At 40.5% G+C, this 21,132-nt stretch overlaps 1 protein-coding gene across 3 annotated transcripts in view; it reads right to left on the reverse strand.

Annotated features, from left to right (window-relative positions):
* Nucleotides 1–21,132, reverse strand: part of nt5c2a (5'-nucleotidase, cytosolic IIa) — an 83,716-nt gene that overhangs the window by 55,186 nt on the left and 7,398 nt on the right. For all 3 annotated transcript variants that reach the window (XM_048550793.2, XM_048550795.2, XM_048550792.2), the window contains exons 3-4: nucleotides 14,630–14,736; nucleotides 9,559–9,632 (exon numbers count right to left, since the gene is read on the reverse strand). In XM_048550793.2, coding sequence (XP_048406750.2) covers nucleotides 9,559–9,632; nucleotides 14,630–14,721 — 166 coding nt within the window. In that variant the 5' untranslated portion in view covers nucleotides 14,722–14,736. The remainder of the gene's footprint in view (nucleotides 1–9,558; nucleotides 9,633–14,629; nucleotides 14,737–21,132) is intronic.

Raw genomic sequence — 21,132 nt, forward strand, 5'->3', positions numbered from 1 at the left:
GCAGCCACACTGAAGGCATTTCCATTACAAGAAATTAGAACAGGAATAAACCACATGGACCATCAAGCCTCTTCTGCCATTCGCTATTATCATGGTTGATATTGTTTGCCCAGTTCCTATTTTCCACAATTCCTTGAGACCATAAATTTGTTGTGACCAGTCTTAAGTATATTAAATGATGGAACATTCACAACACTCTGGGATAAAGAATTCCAAAACTTCACAGTCCTTTCAGTGAAGAAGTTTCTCCTTGCATTCTTAAAGTGATCCACTTCTTATCTGGAGAAGGAGTCTCCATGTTGCACAAATATTTAGGCCCTCAAGACGACTTCATCATTTAATGTGATACAAGCTAACTGGGTTATGACCAAAACACCACTTTCCTGCCTATTTGTTGAAAGATGGCTTTCAATTCACCAGCCAGGGGAATTACCTCCCCATCTACCTACTCAAGTGCCTTGAAATTATCCAGTGGTAGAGGGATTCATGGGGTCATCAAATCTGATAGGCATTTATTCACCTCAGGACTTCAAGCACTCATCCTCCACATTTGGAGAACTTTCCTTGCCCACAGAAATATAACAACTAGCTACTTTCAAAGAATGGCAATAAATCATATCATAGAAACTATAAAATACTTTCCTTATAATTATCAGAGAAAACACTGTCACTTATTCTCCAGAGTCATCTACTTCCCGTTATTTAGAGATTCTAATGGTGTGGCATCAGACCTTTCAGATAAACGTCCAACATGTCAGACAATGCAAAGGAATACGATGAAATCAACTCCAGGAATGCTGCACTGTATCCATCAAAGCACCAATGCAATAAGTTGTACACTTCTGTGTTATGTGTTTCAAAGATCCGGGGATGCAAGAATCATCATCGCAATGCTGCATTTGCTCCAGATTGAGTCAAAACTGTTAAGTTTCGACAGATCTCTGAAACTGACACCTTCAATATTCAGACTAGCATCAAGGAAGGCTGAAGAATGTACCCTTGCTATTTACAATTCAGTCAATAGTGGCTATTCACTTCGAAGTTGAACATTTAACACTTGTGTCATGGGCAACTCTTCAGCCACAGTCACCTCCCTGCAAAAACTAAACTGTCCGTCACAAATATATGACCTGTAAAGTGCAAATGTCTGCAGTGTGGTGGCCTACCCTGCACTAGGATTTCCCTCTTGATCACTTCAATGTTGTATTTTTCCTGACCGATCAGCTGCAGCAGATGCATCTGTCCATTACAGTATCAGTAAGAGTGACCGCCACACAGTCCTGCCTTCACATTGTGTTGTGCAGCATTATCACATGCTGAATGGAACAGACTTTGAACAGATCTAGCAAATCAAAACTAGACACCCATGAGGCACTGTGTGTCATCAACAGCAACAGATTTGTACACCAGAATCTGCAATTTCACAGCCCAGCATATCTCCAACTCAACCAGTACCTTCAAGCTCGAGGATGAACCCTAATTCAATAGAGACAGCAGGAGGGCATGCCAGGAGCCTGACCAGGCATATATAAAAGTGAGGTGTCAGCTTGGTGACGTCAAACAGCATAAGCGGCAAGTAATAGACAGAGCTAAGCAATCCCACAACCAACAGATCAGAACTAAGCTCTGCAATCCTGCCACATCCAGTTGCAAATGACAATGGACAATTAAACAACTCACTGGAGGAGGCAGCTCCACAAATATCTTCAACTTCCATGATGCAAGATTCCAATACATTAGTGCAAAAGGTAATGCTGAAGACTGAAGTACTTGGTACTTCTGGCTGAAGATTGCACAAGTGCCAATTCAATTCACTCCACTTGATACCAAGAAATAGTTGAATGCACAGGATAGTGCAAAGGTTATGGCCCTTGACAATATTCCTGCAACAGCATTGAAGACTTGTACTGCAAAACTTGCTGCACCCGTACCCAAGCATTTCCAGTATAGTTACAACAATGGCATCTACCCAACATGGAATATCTTATACACAAATCAAGACAAATCAAATTACCACACCATTAGTTTACTCTCCATTGTCAGTAAAGTGATGAAAGGAGTCATCAATAATGCTATCAAGCAGCACCTGCACAGCAATAACTTGCTCACTGATGCCCAATTTGGATTCTACCTAGGTCACTTAATTTCACTCATTTGAGTTTGATTCAAACACAGACAGAACAGCTCAATTTCAAAGATGAGGTGACAGTGATGGCCCTTGACATCACTGCCACATGTGAAGGTGTGTAGCAACAAGGAGCCCTAGCAAAAGTGGAATCATTGGGTATTGGAGGCTAACCGATTGCTGGTTGGAGTCATATGTGGCACACAGGAAGATGATGCTGGTTGTTGGAGGTCAGTCACCTCTGCTCCAGGACATCTCTGCCACAGATCCTCACAGTGATGCTGCAGGCCCAACCTCCTTCAGGTGTTTCAATGATCTTCCCTCCATAAAGGTCAGAAGTGTAGACATTTGCCGATATAATATTCAATACCATTTGCAACTCCTTAGCAACTGAAGCAGTAATGTCCTGATCGTGTTGCATTTGAACAATATCAAGGCTTGGGCTGACAAGTGGTAAGCAACATAGTGACTCACAAATGCCAGGCAATGACCATCTCCAAAAAGATACAGACAATCTAATTACTGCTTCTTGACATTCAATGGTGTTACCATCACTGAATGACTAATGTCACCATCACTATCAACATCCTGGGTGTTACCACCAACCACAAATTTAACTGGGCTCACCACATAAACAGTGGCTACAAGGGCCGGTAAGAGGCTAAGAATACTGTGGTGAGTTACATACTTGACTCCCCATCGCCTATCCATCAACAATAAGGCACAAGTCAGTAGTGAGTCCCACTTGCCTGGATGGATGAAACAATACTCAAGAAGCTTGACGCCATCCAGGACAAAGCAGCCCTTGACAGCCACCACATCCACAAGCATCTACTTCCTCCACAACCAATGCTCAATAGCAGAGTATGTGCTTTCTACAAGATCCACTGCAGAAATTTACAAAAGAACCAGAGTCAACATGCTCCAAACACCCAAGCACTTCAATGTAAAAAGACTAAAGTAGTTGATACTTGGGAACACCACCATCTGCAAGTTCCTGTCCAACCCAGTCACCATTCCTTTCTTCTTGCTGGATCAAAATCCTGGAATTCCCTCCCCAAGGGCATTTTTGTTTTGTTTGTAGAATCCCCACAGTGTGGATACAGGCCATTCAGCCCAACAAATCCACAGCAACTCTCCAAGGAGCATCCCATCCAGACCCACACCCCCTACCCTATCCCTGTAACCCTACATTTCCCACAGCTAATCCTCTTAGCCTGCACATCCCTGAACACTATGGGCAATTTAGCGTGGCTAATCCAGCTAACCTGCATATCGTTGGACTGTGGGAGGAAACTGGAGCACCCAAAGGAAACCTACGTAGACATGTGGATCAATCTACAACATGTGGGCTGCAGCAGATCAAGAGGGCAACTCACCACCATCTTCTCAAGTGCAACTAGAGACACGCAATAAATACTGGCCAACTAGTGATGCCCACATCCCATGAGTGAATTTTTTAAAAATTTGTCCTTGAATGTTGGCAGAACAAAATGTATATCAACACATACCTAGTCAGTCAAATATTCCACTTCCCACACACATTGAAAGAGACACTCTGGAATACGTTGAGCACTTCCCAGACCTTGGCAGCCACCTCTCTCAAATGGCCACCATTGATGAGAAGAACCAACACTGGATCAGTATCACGAGCTCAGTTTTTTACAAACTACAGCAGTGAATGTTTGGCAAAGAGGTCCACAAGTCAACAAAAGTCTGGCGTATCAGGCAGTTTTGTCACACCCTCTGGTGCTACAATGAGAGATAAAGTGTGAATCAGCAACATATTAAAACACTAGAGTGATTCTACCAGCAATCTTTCCATTATATTCAACCTGAGGACAATCAAACAAATGCACACACACTCCTTGAAATCAGTTACGTAGCAGTCAGGCAAAATGGACGCAAAATTAGTGTTTGACAAGAAACCAAGTATTGGCAAACAATGATTTTTTCAGGCAGGACTGTAGGGGAGTTTCCTCAGGGTCAGTGGTGGAATCCTTACTCTTCCGGATGTATATTAAATAACCTAGACTTGTGTTTCCTACATTGCAGAAAACACAAAATTTGGAAACATTAGCAACCATGAGGAGATAATATAGAATTTTAAGTACTTAGGCAGATTGATATAATGTGCAGCAAAGTGGCAGAAGAAATTTATTGCAGAGAAGTGTGAAGTGATTCATTTTTGTGGGAAGAATTGCAGATATCCACTATAAATTAAGGGTACAGTTCTAAAGGGGATGGGGGAATTAAAAGGGATCCAGGTGTACATTTGCACAAATAATTAGTAAGGTGACAGGAGAGGTTGAAAATGTGGTTAATAAAGCAAACAGCATCATCGAGCTTATCAACAGGGGCAGAGTACAAAATTAAGGGAGTTATATTTAACTTGCATAAAACATTGGAGTACTACATCCAGTTTGGATACACATTAGGAAAGCATTGAAAGCATGAGAGAGGGTGCAGAGATGTTTTATGAGGATTCTCCCTCAGATGAGCAATTTCAATTATATAGTCAGTCTGGAGAACACCAGCTGTTCTCATTGAGGAAGATCAGGTTGAGATGAAATTTGACAGAGATAATCAAAATCATGAGGGGTCTGGACAGAGTAGATAGGAAGAAACTGTTCCTACTGCTGAAAGGGAGAACAAGAGGGTGTATTTTTAAGGCAACCAGCAAAAGAAACAATGACAACTTAAAGAAAAATGTTTCTAATCATGAAGTTATAACGAGAATGCATAGAGAATGTGGAGGTCAGTTCAATCAATCAAGGAATTCAAGGGAAAATTGGATCATTACTCATAAAGGAAGAGAATGTGCAGGGCCATAGGAAGAGGGCAAGGAGTAGGTGACTTGTTTCAGAGACCTAACACAAACACAAACCATTCCAACTATTCTACTCATATAAAATTAACTTTGATGGACTAGACAAGACATCTGGACAATTTCTCTTTGCTCCAACCCTCACCACCATTCACAATGCCTCAGATACTGAAGTAGTCCAGGTCCATAAGTAGCAAGACGTGAACTTGGCTAGGCTTGGGCTGGTGAGGGGCAATAACGTTAATACCACATGTCAGACAATGACCATCTCTATTTAAATTTAAAACGCTCCTTGACATTCAATGTTATTGGGATCACCAAACCTGCGCCCCCACAAATATCCTACAGATGTCATTCACCAAAAACTGCAGTGGACCAGCCACATTAATACCATGGCTACTAAAAGCTAAGAATTCTGCAGTGCATAACTCAGCTGACTTCCTAAAGACTGCACCATTTCAAAAGCACAAGTCAAGATTGCAATGCGATACTCCCCAGATGTCTGGCTGAGTGTAGCTCCAACAATACAAGAAAATTGACTTCAACCAGGACAGAGCAGTCTGCATGACCAGCAGTACTATGTGCCATCTACAAGATGCACTGCAATATTGACCAATGCTCTTCCAACACAATCTTCAAACCCATAATTTCCACACCTAAAATGGACAAGGTGAATGAGAACACCACCACCTTTAAATTCCTCTCAAAACTACTAATCATCCTGATTGAGAACTCTATTACAATTCCTTCACTATCACTGGGTCTAAATCCTGGAACTGTTCCTATCAGCACTGTAGTTGTCCCTACACCACAGGAATACACAAAAACCTGCAGTGGTTCAGGAAAAGAGAAGTAGGCAATAAATCCTGGCCTAGCCAGTAACATTCACATCCCTTAAAACAGTAAAAGAAACTGAGCAAGTTAATAAAATGTGAGGCTGGATGAACACAGCAGGCCCAGCAGCATCTCCTGAGATGCTGCTGGGCCTGCTGTGTTCATCCAGCCTCACATTTTATTATCTTGGATTCTCCAGCATCTGCAGTTCCCATTATGAAAGAAACTGAGCATTTTTGTTTTATTCAAGGGTTATCAGCAAGGGAAGTCCTTGCTCTTTGAACTGGATTACTTACATGCACTGAACAGGAAGACAGAATCTCAGTTCAATCTATCTTAAAAATGGTACTACCAACAGTGCATTATTCACTGTTCACAGCACATTGTGCCAGCTGCAGCATCAGAACACCACCTCAACAATCCTAATTTCCCCAATGCTGAGGACAGGAATGGCTCCAAGAATTGTTGCCTGCACCCCTTCCCAGAATAGGAGTGCCATCTACTAGTATTTGGCTGAGTGTATGAATAAAAACATCTGCCAAACAAGACAGTAAATTCAGTTCAAAACTCTCAATCCTTTGGTACATTGTGTACATACAATCTATTCATAAGAGCAATCCAATTTAGTTTGAAGCTGCTGCTGTTTCCCCATTTTTCTACAAATCCACCCTCTTGGGTATCTTTGGATAACAACTACAACCAAATTAAAATCTATTTTGCAAACATGTGCCATGTTGTTGAGCCAAATGACAGCTTCACTTTCAGTTCAGAGGCTCAATAATCAAGATGAACTATGAACAAACATGCAGTGTTCAGGGTCACTCATTTAAAATAAGTAACCTGACCTCTGCCTTGCTAAGCACACACTTTTAGCACTCCATTCAATGAATGAGAATCTAGAGATTCTCTCTCTGGTTTCCTTATTTGCTTCCCCAGGATTTGTACTCTGGCAAGACCTGCATTTGTTGCCAATCCCTAACTGAATTTGAACAGAGCAGCATACAAGTGTTGACAAATATGGATTCGCTATCTTCCAGCCCACTTTCGACAAAATCAGAGTGTGATGAGGACTCAGTACAAAGACATAAAAGTGCTAATTTGAGTATATGGCACAGTTGGGGATTTCTGCTAAGTTTTGTTCAGGCAATAACTTAGACGAGCAGGAGGCAGTAAGAACTGCAAATGCTGGAAGCCAGAGGCAACAGGTGCGAGACTGGAAAAGCACAGCAGGTCAGACAAGCATCTGAGGAGCAGGTGAGTCAATGTTTTAGGCCAAAACCCTTCTTCAGTACTGAAGGGGAGTTTTGGCCTGAAACTTGGATAAGCAGTCAGATTCCAATTTAGAAAGTTGAAATTGCATGTTTGCTTTGAGGTGGTCTAGCTAATAAGTCTTTTATCCCTCCACCCATAAAACCAACATTTTTGTTTGTCCGAATCAGTCTGAACGTTTCAACAATGACAACTGTGTACTGACAGGTCATAACTTTTTACTTGTGATTAGAATGTACTTATTTGCAATAAGCAGTAATTCTTGTTAAGTGCAGAAACCTAGTCAATGTTTTGTTATCACGATTCCAACAGACAGGTAAAAGTCAGGATTTTTTTTGCATACTTTGATTAAATCATTAACTTGTGATGACCCTGAGAATAGTTTGTGTCCTTTCCCAAGTTGCTGATTACACTCCTCCAAAGTGACTGTTGCAGTTGTTAGAGTCTATAGAACAAAGCTACAGCAAAAGACAGGCAAGGAGAAAAATAAAACTAAAGTTTAAATATGAAAACTTCTGGAGGGTCTGCCGATGAGTTGTTGCTCAGATGTTTTTGCCTTTATTCTTTCATAGGATGTGGGCGTCACTGACAAGGCCAGCATTTACTGACTATCTCTAATTTTGCACTGCTAGGCACTCTAATCTCTTAATTTGGTACTCTCTAACCTGGCAGCCCATTTCAGAAGGAAGTTAAGAGTGAACTACATTGCTACAGGTTTGAAGACACTTGTAGGTCAGATCAAGCAAGTGTAGCAGATTTTACTCCTTAAAGTGACAATCAGCAAAGGTTAGACAAGTTTTGCTTCCAGATTGTATCAATGGAATTCAAATTTTACCATCTATCATGGTGGGATTTGAACCCATGCCACCAGAATATTCGCTTGTGCCTATGGATTATTACTCCCAATGACAATATAATCACTTCGCCAATGACGTTTAGGGTGTTGAGTGGAAAGTGAGTGGATCGAAAGGCAGTCTGGAGTGTGACAGTGCACTAGGTTTTACCATTCAGTGGAAGGAGATTTGATCCTACAAGTACACTGATTCACTCGGTAGCAGTTGTGTGTAACACAATCCCAAAGGCAACCAGATAACTAAACTTAAACACCTTCACTGTGCTTTATTCACCCAAATTGACATCACAGACAGTACCTGGCTGCCAGAATGCAGCAAAGACGTTTTCTCCAGCACAGAAGTAAACCATGTGTCCGAGGCCAGCCAACCACGACAGTACAACTTATGAGCTGCTGTAATCACCTTTCACAACTAAAATACTTTACTGTCAACAAAAAGCTTTAAGATCTTGTCACTACTGTAGGAAATAGTAATGACCAGAACTGCACACTGGCATAGCAAGATCCCATAAACAGCAATGTTGGTGAGCTTTTCCTGGTGTGACATGTGCACCCCTGGTCTAAGTGTGCATGCATGCATGCGTGGAAGAGTGGCAGACAAAATAGCTCAGCCAAAAGGCAGCACAATCCTCTGACAGCACTGCATTCCTTTGTCACTGCACCGGAAGAAGCAGCAGCTGTATCTGGCATGACCTTCAGACAAGGGAGTAGGTGCACTACACGCTGAGCACAGCTACCTCTGGTTTCAGTAATACCTACTCTCACTGCAAAAGGATTGTTCTCTGAGAGCTGTGAAAGCAGCATGCAGAAACAACCATTTGATAGCAGTTATTCTGGGATAGATGGCTGTTACATGACCTCTGTCCCAATGACAGATTGTCATCTACTACTGTGATATGATTAACTAGGTTGAGGCTATGACACTTCTGAGATCTCTGCATTTCTGGTGTTTGGAAACCTCTGTTGCTGCCAATAATGAGGCTCTTGCATTCACTAGTTCCAAGAACCAAATCTGAAATCCCCTGACATTGAGAAAACACTAAATAGGCTGTCTAAATGCCTTTTCTGGGAAGAGATTAGGAAATAGCACAGCTGGTGTTAGTGACTGCAAAGTAATCAAGGGAAAAGTCAGCAGCTTTCGGGGAGCAATGACCTTGGATTTTGACCTTTTTTTTGGGGGGGGGGGGCGCGGTTGCGGTCTCTGAAATGTTTGGCAAAGAAAGAGGGAAGAAGCCTTTCAGTTCATACAGTTCTCCATCTTATTTAGTAGCAGATGAAGGAACAATAGTCTGACTCTCGTCACTGCCCTCCTGATTTAGGGAGCAGAACATTTCAAAGATATCCGGGTAGCTCATTACATTCCATTCAGTGTTAATGAAATTTTCAAGCTGTCAAGCTGTCAACTACAACAGCACATTTAGTTACAAATGTTCCTCAGATCTGTCTCTCTGTTGGAACCCGACTGTGTGGATATCATAAGAGGCAAAATAGGCTGAGCTCCAATAGTCACTCCAGCTGAGCAGCCCTATCAGCAGGGAAGGAAGTTAGGGAAAATGAAATCGTAAAATACACTATTCTCTGAACTAAACTGATTTCAGTTCAGCAAATAGTCATTTTTGTTTAAATCCCATTAGAACGGGCATTGCTTACCTGCTAGAGTGTAGTCCATGTCAAATCCAAAACATTTAATCTTCTCCATTGCCAAACTGCGGTTTACAAACACTCTGGAAAAAGGAAAAACAAGCCCATTGTCACAGGGAAAATGAATGAAAAAGTAGGAGAAAGAAACCAATGATGTAATAGAAAAGGGAAGAAAGAATGTGAGAAAAGGAGAGAAACAAAGCACAATACTTCTGGTTTAAAAAAACCATTGGAAGACATTATTGCCCTGAGACAAAGTCAATGTTAATAAGAATATTTCAAATGTCAGGAATATGTAACAGGGTTGTTACAGGTTTAAGGTTTATGCACTTTGAAAAGGGGATTCTAAGTGTTGTCTGATAACCTTTCATTAAAATAATTGCTTGGTTTTACACAGTTTAATCATTGTTTAAAACAAAATGTCGAAGTTTTTTGTCTTTTGCACTCATCAGGACTTGAAGGCTTGATTCTAAAAAACTAGAAAGGAAACAGATGGTGCCAGTTGGTTGAACTATGGTTGACATGGAGATACAACAGAAACTATTGATTATCAATATTACTAGCTGATTATGACCTGTCCGGTTAGAGTTGAGTGTCACACAGCACAGAAACAGATCTTTTGTTCCAACCATTCCAAGCCAAACATAATCCTCAATTAAACTAGTCCCACCCGCCTGCTCCTGGCCCATAACCCTCCAAACCTTTCCTATTCATGCACCTATCCAAATGTCTTTTAAACGTAATTGTACCCACACCCACCACTTCCTCAGGAAATTCATTCCACACACAAACCAACCTGTGTTTTAAAAAAAAAGTTGCCCATCATGTCTTTAAATTTCTCTCACCTTAAAAATGCAGCCCCAGTCTTGAAATCCCCCATCCAAGGGGGAAGAAATTACCATTAACTCTATCTATACCTCTTACCATTTTACAAACTTTAATAAGGTCACCTCTTAGCCTCTGATGCTCCAGTGAAAGCAGCCCCGGCCTATTTCTTAATAACTCAAACCTTCCATATCTGACATCATCCTGGTAAATCCCTCCTGAACACTCTCCAGCTTAATAATATCCTTCCTAAAACTGGGCAACAAGAACTGGACACAGTATTCCAGAAAAGACCTTTTCAATGCCCTGTACAATCTCACCACAACTTCCCAAAACCTACTCTCAAGAGGACTGAGTAATGAAGGCACGCATGCCAAATGCCTTTTTAAAAAGCTGTCTATACGTTACGCAAACTTCAAAGAATTACTTGTTCTACAACACTACCCAAGGCCCTAACTAACTGTATAAGCATTTATCCAGATTGAACTCCATCACCCATTTTTCAGCCCATTGATCCATATTATTAAGATCCCCTTGTAATCTTAAAAACCTCCTTCACTGTCTACTAAGCCACCACTTCATCAGGGATTGAGTCTTCTTTATCCTTTCCTCAGATGAAACAACTGCAATGGATGGGCAAATTTCTTTTGCCTACAAAAGGAAGAGTCCTGCAATTGAACGTATGCAGCCTCTACCATATTAAAAAAAATTCAGTAACAGCCTGACTAATCATATTAAATTGGCTTCTGGTGTAATTCTTAGCATAGTTGGGATTATGTGGAAATGTTGTTCTTTAGCAGAATCAGATATAATTTTAGACATAATGCTGTGAGATTTGCAAACCAGGGCTGGTTTGACACAGTCAGCATGATGAATTACACTAGAAACCAAATTTAAAACACTTGAGCTTGCAACAAGATTCACTTGTGTTTGCTACAAGCTACATATATTCATGCACAGGATCCTGTTCTTTTAAGAAAAAAAAACTGATCACACTTGTAATTTTTTTCTTTCAGGAAGGGTTTATAGACATTACTATCCCTTGCCACATTCCCTAAGGCCAAATCCTGGCCAGTCTCTCTGCTTGGACGAAGTTAAAACAGCTAAATATAATTAACAATTAACTGTTCCTGCTGCATCCCTATGCCAACCATGTCCAGTTAATCATCACCTTCTTCTCATGCTGTATAAATTTCAGAACCCTTTCAAAGTTTGGTTGCTTGCCTCTCAATCCTCATGAACAGAAGACAAAAATATATCCACTTTGTATCTCTTTAGAGCAAGCTTTCATTATTTTTCCCAACAAGTTGTAGATATAAGGAAACCAGAAACTGAACTGCCCATGAAATGTTTCAACACATTTCTGTGCAGACTGGTAAAGGTTTAAATAAGAACAGTTCAATTCAAAATTATTATTAGTCTCCCAAATCTTCTTTGAGACAGAATTCATGAATACAGACTGTAAGTAGTCAAGACCCAATCCTCATCCCTCTGGCACTACGATGGTTACAGATTCCAAGCCTGAACATGACTCATTCAACCCTGCTTCCTCTTAGCTAACCAATCCTCTATTTGTGCTAATATTTTGTTCTGTACACTATGACTTCCTATTTTTGGTAGGAATCTTTGATTTTATCAATGAACTTTAAAAAACCAATTCCCCACATTCACAGGTCTTTATATTGCTTATTGCTTCTTCAAAAATAAACTAAATTTAGTTAAACATGGTTTCCCTTCCACATCCATTGATGCCTCAAAGTTGCTACCCAAGTCAATAGGGTTGTAAAGAAGGCGTATGGTGTGTTGGGTTTCATTGGCAGGGGATTTGACTTTCAGAGCTGGGAGGTTACGCTGCAGCTCTATCAAACCCTGGTTAGACCACTCTTGGAATATTGTGTTCAGTTCTGGTCGCCTCATTGTAGGAAGGATGTGGCAGCTTTCAAGAGGATGCAGAGAAGATTTACCAGGATGCTGACTGGACTGGGGGCCAGGTCTTATGACAAAAGGTTGAGGGAGCTAGGGCTTCTTTTCTCATTGGAGTGAAGGAGGAGGAGAGGTGACTTAACTGAGGTGGACAAGATGATGAGAGGCACAGATAGAGTGGATACCCAAAGACTTTTTTTCCAGGGTGGAAATTACTGTTACAAGGGTTCATAATTTTAAGGTGATTGGAGGAAGGTCTAGGGGAGATGTCAGAGGTAGGTTCTTTATACTAAGAGTGATGGGCACCTGGAATGCACTGCTGGCAGTGGTAGTAGAGCCAGATACATTTAAACGAGCCTTGGATTGGCATATTGATAGCATAATGTAGGATATGCTCGGTTGTTTGATCATAGTCGGATAATAGGTCGGCACAACATCATGGGCCAAAGCGCCAATACTGTACTGTTCTATGTTAAAACCTTATTGACTCTGCCTAACTGCATTAAGACTTCCTGCAAAACTGCAATAGTGCTAGATTTGAGCATTGTCCTTACAACGAATGTTCAGCCAACTGGCCTTGTAGTTTTCTACTTTCAAAATTTCTTGCATAAGGAGTCAAATTTACCATTTTCCAATCTGGTGTGACTTGTGTAGAATCTAAGTTACAACAAATGTATCTCCACCATCTTCACAGCCACCTTTCTTAAGATGCATTCACCAAGATCTTGGCACTTGTCAAAATTCGTCTGAACATTTCCTCAATACCCTTGCCCTGATGACTGCAATTGTCTTGAATTCCTTCCTCACATTCACCTCTTGATTTAGAAATATTTATGGCTTGTTGTGCATCTCCCACAGTGACAACTGACAAAATATCTAATCTGTATTTGTTAATGTGGCACCAGGCGGTACCATCATCTGCAAAGATATCAAAGGATGTCCCAGACTGATTTGGCCAACATTTTATGTTTGACTGGAAGATTTAATTCATTTTTGTATAACCAACTCACAAATTCAAGTGAAACTTGCTTTTTCACAGACAGGGACTAATTCAGAGGATTTGTAATGCAGCAGCTGAAGGAGGTGCACGGCCCTAGAAACAGTTCGCAAATTTAAGTTTAGATTAAAGGTCAAAAACAGTTTTAACAGGTGTTTGGCACTTCAGAAGATTAACTAAATTGCATTCCAATCACAAGCAAAGCACAACTCTCACTTCACAACTTTTCAAACTGCACTTCTCAAATTCCTGAAAGTTTGTTCATTTGTTGATAAATTCTGAATTGATGTTATTACAGACAATCCTGTGATGGGCATGCTGTAACAAGTAATTGGAACCAGGGAATTTCAGGGTTCTGATGAAAGTTCATGAACTGAAACATCAATTGCTTCTCTGTGTATTTCGAGCATTTTCTACATTCGGTTTCAAGTTTTTCCCCGGTGGTCTGGAGAAATGTAGAGAATTTTATGTGGATAAATAACTGTTCTCAGGTAGGGTTCGAGCAGCAGTATTATAAAAGGCCCAATCCACAGGGAAGAAAGGGGTAAGCGATTCAGATCACTACTCAGTAAACTACGTAAGCCAAGGAATTCATGAATGTTAGAAAGAGATCAGGATGGGACTGGGTTGTGGTGTCCTTCACATGGTGTTCAGATTCACCAGAGCTTCCAATCATCATGCCCTTATCAGAATGAGTGAACAATGCATTTTCAAACCATCTCATGTTTTGCCCCTATATTACAAATCAAACTTTCTTTGAATAGCCAGATTTAAGCCTGTTCAACCTCAGCAACATAATGTTCAGATTCAACTAGCTTATTAAATGTCTGACTACAATCTGATACAAATACACTTGACCATGCATACTTTCCTTGTTCAAAGTTGCTTTTCTTCAGATCACATTCAAGAGCCAAGACGATTTTTTGATTTGTTTACCAGTCTCAATACTTACACTGGACAAAATAATAAGCAGCCGAAAGATTTTAATGTGCTGTTTCCTCTTACAGGGTATTGACTGGCTCGAACTGAATGGTGCCAGGATGTTGTTAAAGGCAGCCCAATGCTTTCAACTGCTGTTTTGATTGAAGCCCACATACCCTGCAATCATCCATTCTTGGGCTATATTGTTAAATTATATGTGTATATATTAGATGTTTTTGATCTGGCTTGAAACCTTAATTATATCCAACTAACTGAACAAGACAGCAAATTACATAGCCCTAAATAGCTGGACGGGCTCTCTCAACTCTGCCCCATGCTTCTCAATAACTTGAACTTCCCCCAGAACTAGACTCTTGAGTAAGCCTCTCAAGTCTACAATCCACTGCTACATACCGGTGGTAAGCCTCACGTCGGTATTTCTTCATGGTGCTACCATCCATGGTCCCAGAAAGGTCGGCATTGAGTTTCTCACTCCACGAGCACATACTTGCTTCAGTAATCTGGAGTGGGGAGGGTGACAAAATGTCATTCCACAGCAGAAACACTACCAGAAGTTTCAAGCCAAATAACACCATGGAATAAATCCGAGCACTAGCTGGCATTGAAGGAAGTAATCCTCCTGCAATATTTATAAAAGCTTAACCCAATGGCAAAGGTGGCCATAACACACACACACACACACAGTCTTCAATATAAAATATCCATCTCCCCTTTAAAGGCTGCAAGTGCTTCACTTTGAGGACAACTTTTCAGGTATCAGTAATACAAACAAAAGTCAGATGAACTGAGACAAAGGAGCAGAGGTAGGCTAAACAACTTAAGTCTGCCACAACACTCAACGAGATTATGGCGTCCACATTTTCCCCACAACCTTCAGTTCCTTTAGGAATTAAAACTCTGCCCATTTCAGCCAAACAGATCAGTATCACGTACATCATATTAATCAATGCTTTTTTCATGGAACATGGGTGGTGGTTGGACCAAAGTATTATTGCCCAACCGTAACTGCACTAGAAAATGTGGCATGCTATCGTCTTGAACCACTGCAGTCCATTTGGGAGGAGAGCATGAATGCAGGGAAGAGCTATGTTCAGGGTAGTGAGGAAAGGAATTCAAGACAGAGAAGGGCAAGAGAGTTCCCAGACTGCATTCAGGAGAATAATCTACAGTAGTAGGTTGCCAGTGCAACCATAAAGGAGGCATTGCTACACTCAATGTTCACCAGGTTGGATACACAATTGAGATCAAAGTGTTGGAGATTTCTTTTATTTGAATTATTTTTATTGCACATTTTCTGTTAAAAATGTCAAATGCGAACCCCTAAAACTCATACCCACACAGCTCTGACCAATTGCCAGTTACTTCCTGGCCCTCTTTATATTATCTTGAAATTAGCAAGATAAGAATGCCCTAGCCAACTGAAGCTGCTCACCAATTACAAACAGCAATTAGAAAAAAATGCATTTGAGAGACATCAAACAATTTCTCATTCTGTTATATTCATTGCCTGGAAAAGGAAAGCATAAATCCATACAAAAACTTAATGAGACCAGAAAGACCAGCAAAAGAATCCAAATGAATCAATTTAAAACTCAAAAATAACAAGCTTCAGGAGCTAAAGCAAATATAAAAGATTACTTCTGATGAATGACCAGCTAAATATATTTTGGTGGTTGACTGAGACTAAGATTGATGATTGAGACATGTTGACTAAGATACCAAGAAAACTCCCTGTTTAAAATCGTGTCCTGGATCTTCAACATCCACCAGAACAAGCAGCTGTTAGCTCCATTTAAGGCTTATTTCCTCAATCCTGATCTTCAGTGTAAGCCAATCAAGTCCTGGGACAAGGTTGGAATGGAAAAACATTTTGAAATGCACTGTGTTAGTTGATGGCAACCTGCTTTAACTCAAATCAATGCCAGCATTACTCATTGGGTTTTTGGCCAGGACACAAGGAAAACTCACTACTCACCCTAAAATGTCATTGGATCTCATGTATTCACTAGAGTTGGTCAACAGGTTCAGCATCTCATCTGAAATAAAATAGCAGCCCACTGAAAAGTCCTAATTTGTCTGCTAAAGCCTTGTATCATGGCTTGAATTCATAGCCTTCAGGAATAAGAGGCCTTACAAACACTCATTTGTATAACATTGGATAGATTCATTCAATAAAAACCACAATTAATGTACACAAATGCTAGGCCAACATTTATGCCCATCCCTAACTACCCAATCACATCACTGCGGGTCTGGAAATCACACATCGGCCAGAACAGGTAAGGATTGCAGTTTCCTTCCATAATGAATGTTAGTGAGGCAGATGGGTTTTTCAGATAAAGAACAACAGATTCATATCACAAGACTCTAAATTCCAGATTTTAACCAAATTCAAATTGCACCATCTGTCGTGGTGTGATTTGAACATGCATTTCCAGAACATTACCTGGGTCTCTGGATCAACAGTCCAGCGATAATACCATTGCCTCCCGATTATCTATGAGCATCGGCACCCAGAGCAGCTGGCACACACAACATGATACAATATCCAGATATTTAATTACGTGTCCCAGCAGTTCAAATATCAACTTCTCATCAAACATGGGCTCAACGTACTCACTCATGTTACCAACTCCTATCAAACTGTCAACAGATCTTTCCCTATTATGATGCATGTGTTGTGGAGACCATCTTTCACTCACAACACAAGGTTAGCACAAAAGTTCAGCAAGAAATCACAGGTATGCTGGGGTTAATTGAAATGTTCTGACCTGCCTTCAGCTCAACTACAGAATACTAAGGAGCAGTTCTTTTTGCCTGCTCTTGTCACTCTTAACACTTAAAAGTAAAGGGACAGTAGAAAAGGTTACAAAATGATTGAATGACAGGAAACAGCAGGTGTTTGGTTGTTTTTAGGGTTGAAGAAAGATTTACAGTGCAGATCTCCAGACATCAGTATCAAAAATCTCACTTTTCTTGTTGCATATTAAATAATCTAGACCTTCATGTACGTGGTACAATTTAAAATTTGTGGGCGACACAAACTTGTAAGTATTCTGAATCATGAGTAGGATAGTGTAGAATTTCAAAAGGACATAGACAGGACACTGGAATGACAAGTGGCAGATGAAATTAACTGTGGAAAAGTATGAAGTGATTCATTTTGGAAGGAAGACGACAGAGGTAATATACAATAAAGGGCACCATTCTAAAAGAGGTGCAGAAACAGAGGAACCTAGGCGTAAGTTATTTGATAAATGCCCAGACAGGTTGAGACAGCAGTTAATAAAGCATACCCCATTTTAGGCTTTTAGTTGGGATAAAGAGAGTACAAAAGCAAGGAAGTGATACTCAACTTTTATCAAACACTGGTTCAGTCTAAACCAAAGCATTGTGGCCAGTCCTAGGCATTGCACATTTGGACAGATGTGTATGCCTGAGACACAGTACAGAAAGAAATGATTCACAAGAATAGTTCCAGAGATGAGGAACTGGTTTTGGGACTGTGTGGGAAGGGCTGTTCTTTAGCAAAATCACAGCAAATGTTAGACGTAATGTTGTAAGATTTGCAAACAAGGGCTGGTTCAACATAGTCAGCATGCTGAATTACACTAGAAACCAAATTTAAAAAACGTTCAGCTGAGCTTGTAGCGATGTCATATAGCTAAATTGGAGGGGTAGAGGGGAGTAAGAACTAAGTGCTGAAGAAAATCAGCAAGTCTGGCCGTTTTTGAGGAGACAGGAGTAGAGTTAATGCTTAGAGTCCAATATGACTTCTTCATAATAGAGAAGACATCTGATACAGATATTCAAAAATCACAAGCAGACTGACAGTAGAAAGGGAGAAACTGTTCTCAGTCGTGCAAGAGGTCACAGAATTGAGGTAATTGGCAAAGAAATTTAAGACAAGGAAAAAATGTTGTCAGTGAGTGGTAAGGGTCTAGGCTATGAGGCTTCGAAGCACAGAGACAAAATGAATGGAGGCCTTCAAAAAGAAATTGAATCATTATGTGAAAAAGGAAAAAATCCACAGGGCAATGCGTAAAAGGCAGCATTGGAGGCACGAGTGAAGTTGCTCCTTCTGAAAGTGTGTTGCTGTACAGCAACACTCATTAACAGGTAGGATTGTCTACCTATTTACATTAGTTTTCACTAATTCCACATCACTGGTCTCGTGTCCTGTGAATCCTTGTGTGGCTGATGAGATTGTAAGCATAGACATGACAAGATGAATGGCTTCCTTTGTGTGTAACCATTCCATGGCGACAAGTCAACTATAAAAACCTTGTTAGACTGCACCTAAACAAGCATTTCTGGACACTATACCTTTGTAAGGCCTTGGAGGAAGTGTAATGGTAATACACAGAATGACGGCTGGAGTCCAGGAGTTACTTTGTGAAGAGGTCACACAAATTAGGGCTATATTCCCTGGAAGTTAGAATTTTAAGGAGACGCCTTTATCAAAGTTCAATATATCAATATAAACAGACAGGGTAGAAGAGAAACTTGCACCAATTGGTGAGTCTAAGAGCATGGGGCAGAGTGAAAAAATTAGAGACAGAAAGTGGTAGAAGTTCAGGCTCCTCCTCTAGAAATGATCATTGATTCAAGATCAAATATTAATTTTAATAGGAGATCGGAAGACTTGCTAACCAGGGATAGTGGGAGAAAGGCAGGTAAATAAGGCACAACCTGAACAATCAGGCATGAAGAGGTGAACCACTTCCTTTTGCTTTTACTTTCGTTATGCTCCTACACGAGAAGGCTCTTCGGAAATGGCCTAGAATATGGCTGGTATCACTGGGTTTTTTTAAAAATTCAATCATGAGATGAGGATGTTGCTAGCCAGGCAACATTTATTGCCCATCCCTAAATGCGCAGAGGGCAGTTGAGAGTCAACCACATTGCTGTGGGTTTAGAGTCAGAGACCAGATCAGGTAAGGATAGCAGTTTCCTTCCCTTAAGGACGTGAGTGAACTGGACAGATTTTTCTGACAATTGACAATGGATTCGTCACTAGTCTCTTAATTCCAAATTTTTATTGAATTCAAATTACGCCATCTGCCATGTTAGGATTCAAATCCAGATCCCCAGAACATTAGCCAGGTCTCTGGGTTAACACTCCAGTGAAATTACCACGAGGCCGTTGCATTCCCTTAAATCATATTCCACCAAAAGTCAGCAGATTCAGGATGAGGGAGGACTCAAAAGAGCTGAGTGGACATGACTATCAGGTCATTGTCAAAGGGCCAACAGGAAACCACTATCACATAGCAAAAGGACAGAGGGCATGATAAAATAAACAAGGCAATCTATTTGCATGACTCAGTGGGTAAGCACCTTAAGGGCACCAATCTCATTTGTGACAGAACAAACAGAGGGGTCAGGAAAACTAGTTATTTATTAATTTATCAGTGGGTTGTCAGAAATGCACACATTGGGGGCAGGGAAAAGAAGAATCAATTATGGCATCTCATGAACATTTTTCTAGAACAGAAAGAATTGAAGATTTCCCTCATGGAGGCCATTAAAATTATGAGAGAGTTTGATAGGACAGCTTAATAGAAGCTAGCTCCAGTTATGGAGGGAATGAAAATTAGCTGAAAATTAATAGCCATGCAGATTTCAAAAGTAAGATTCAAAATTTTACCCAGTGTGGTGGGAATGTAATAGGAAACAGGAAGATAATCAAAGAAAGGAATAGAAAGATGGGCCTCTTCCAGATGTACAACCTCCTCCAAGTGTTCCTCCAACTGCTAATTTAAACTCAGTGGCTGAGCCTCAGCTGTTGCGGATGAAAGCTCTGAAATTCCCTCCACTTGTGTGCTGAGATGTTATTAAAGACATGTGTGAACAAATTTTCAGTTACCTTTTGTGGCTTGGAGTCCAATTTTGTTTGATAACACTTGTGATTCACTTTGGGTTATTTTAGTCCATTAAAAGGCATGATCATAAATACAAGCCATTGTTCTTGCTGATGAAGTGAATGAAGTTAAGTTCACAAGAGGATAGTGTGGAGCAAAAGCACTGGTACAGACCAACTGAGCCAAAATCAGTGTTATAAATGAGATTAATTCTACATGTATGGGATAAAAATCAAAAATTAAAATAGCTTCACAAAGAGGTGAAGACAAATCAGAAAGCTGCTACAAAAGAGGAAACAGGCCCAAAACTTTCAGTGCAATAGTAGTTTTGGATTTTAATTATCAAAGTGGAGTGATCAAATTATGGGTGGTCCGACTGCATAGCACAGCAAGCTCAAGGCAGTGGGTGGCCCACTTCTGCTCCTAATCTGCACAGCCTCCTCTCACTTTTGTTTTTAAATTTACTATTTCATGGGATGCGGACATCACTAGCAAAGCCAGCTTTTGGTGCCCATCATCAATTGCCCCTCAACTGACTGGCGTGCAGGCCATTTGAGGCAATTAGGACCGCTATGGATCTGTAGTCATAAATCAGACTGGAGAACAGTGGATTTTCTTCCTTTCAAGAAAAGGGCTTTAATAAATCAAATGGGCTTTTATTAAAGCGGATTATAGTTTTATGATCACATTAACAGGAGAGTGGCATTATTGTCCAGATTTATTTAATTGAATAAAAATTTCTTTAGCTGCCTTAGTGTGTTGCAAACCCACATCCCAGTACATTAACCTGGACCTCTGGACTATTAGTCCAGTGATCTTACGACTATCCCACTTTCTGCCCAAACATTCCCAGCATGACATTAAAATATACATCAGAGTTCCCCTACTCATAAATGGAAAGTAAAGCTCCTGCAACACTATCCCCATTAAATACCGTCAGGTTTGGAACAGCACAAGTTAAATCCATAGTCAAGCTCCCTGGACTCTTAAAAATGAAGGTCAAGCTCCTGTACTTTGTGCCCATCAAATACT

This window comes from Stegostoma tigrinum, chromosome 20 (genome assembly GCF_030684315.1).
Source record: "Stegostoma tigrinum isolate sSteTig4 chromosome 20, sSteTig4.hap1, whole genome shotgun sequence".
NCBI lineage: Eukaryota > Metazoa > Chordata > Chondrichthyes > Orectolobiformes > Stegostomatidae > Stegostoma > Stegostoma tigrinum.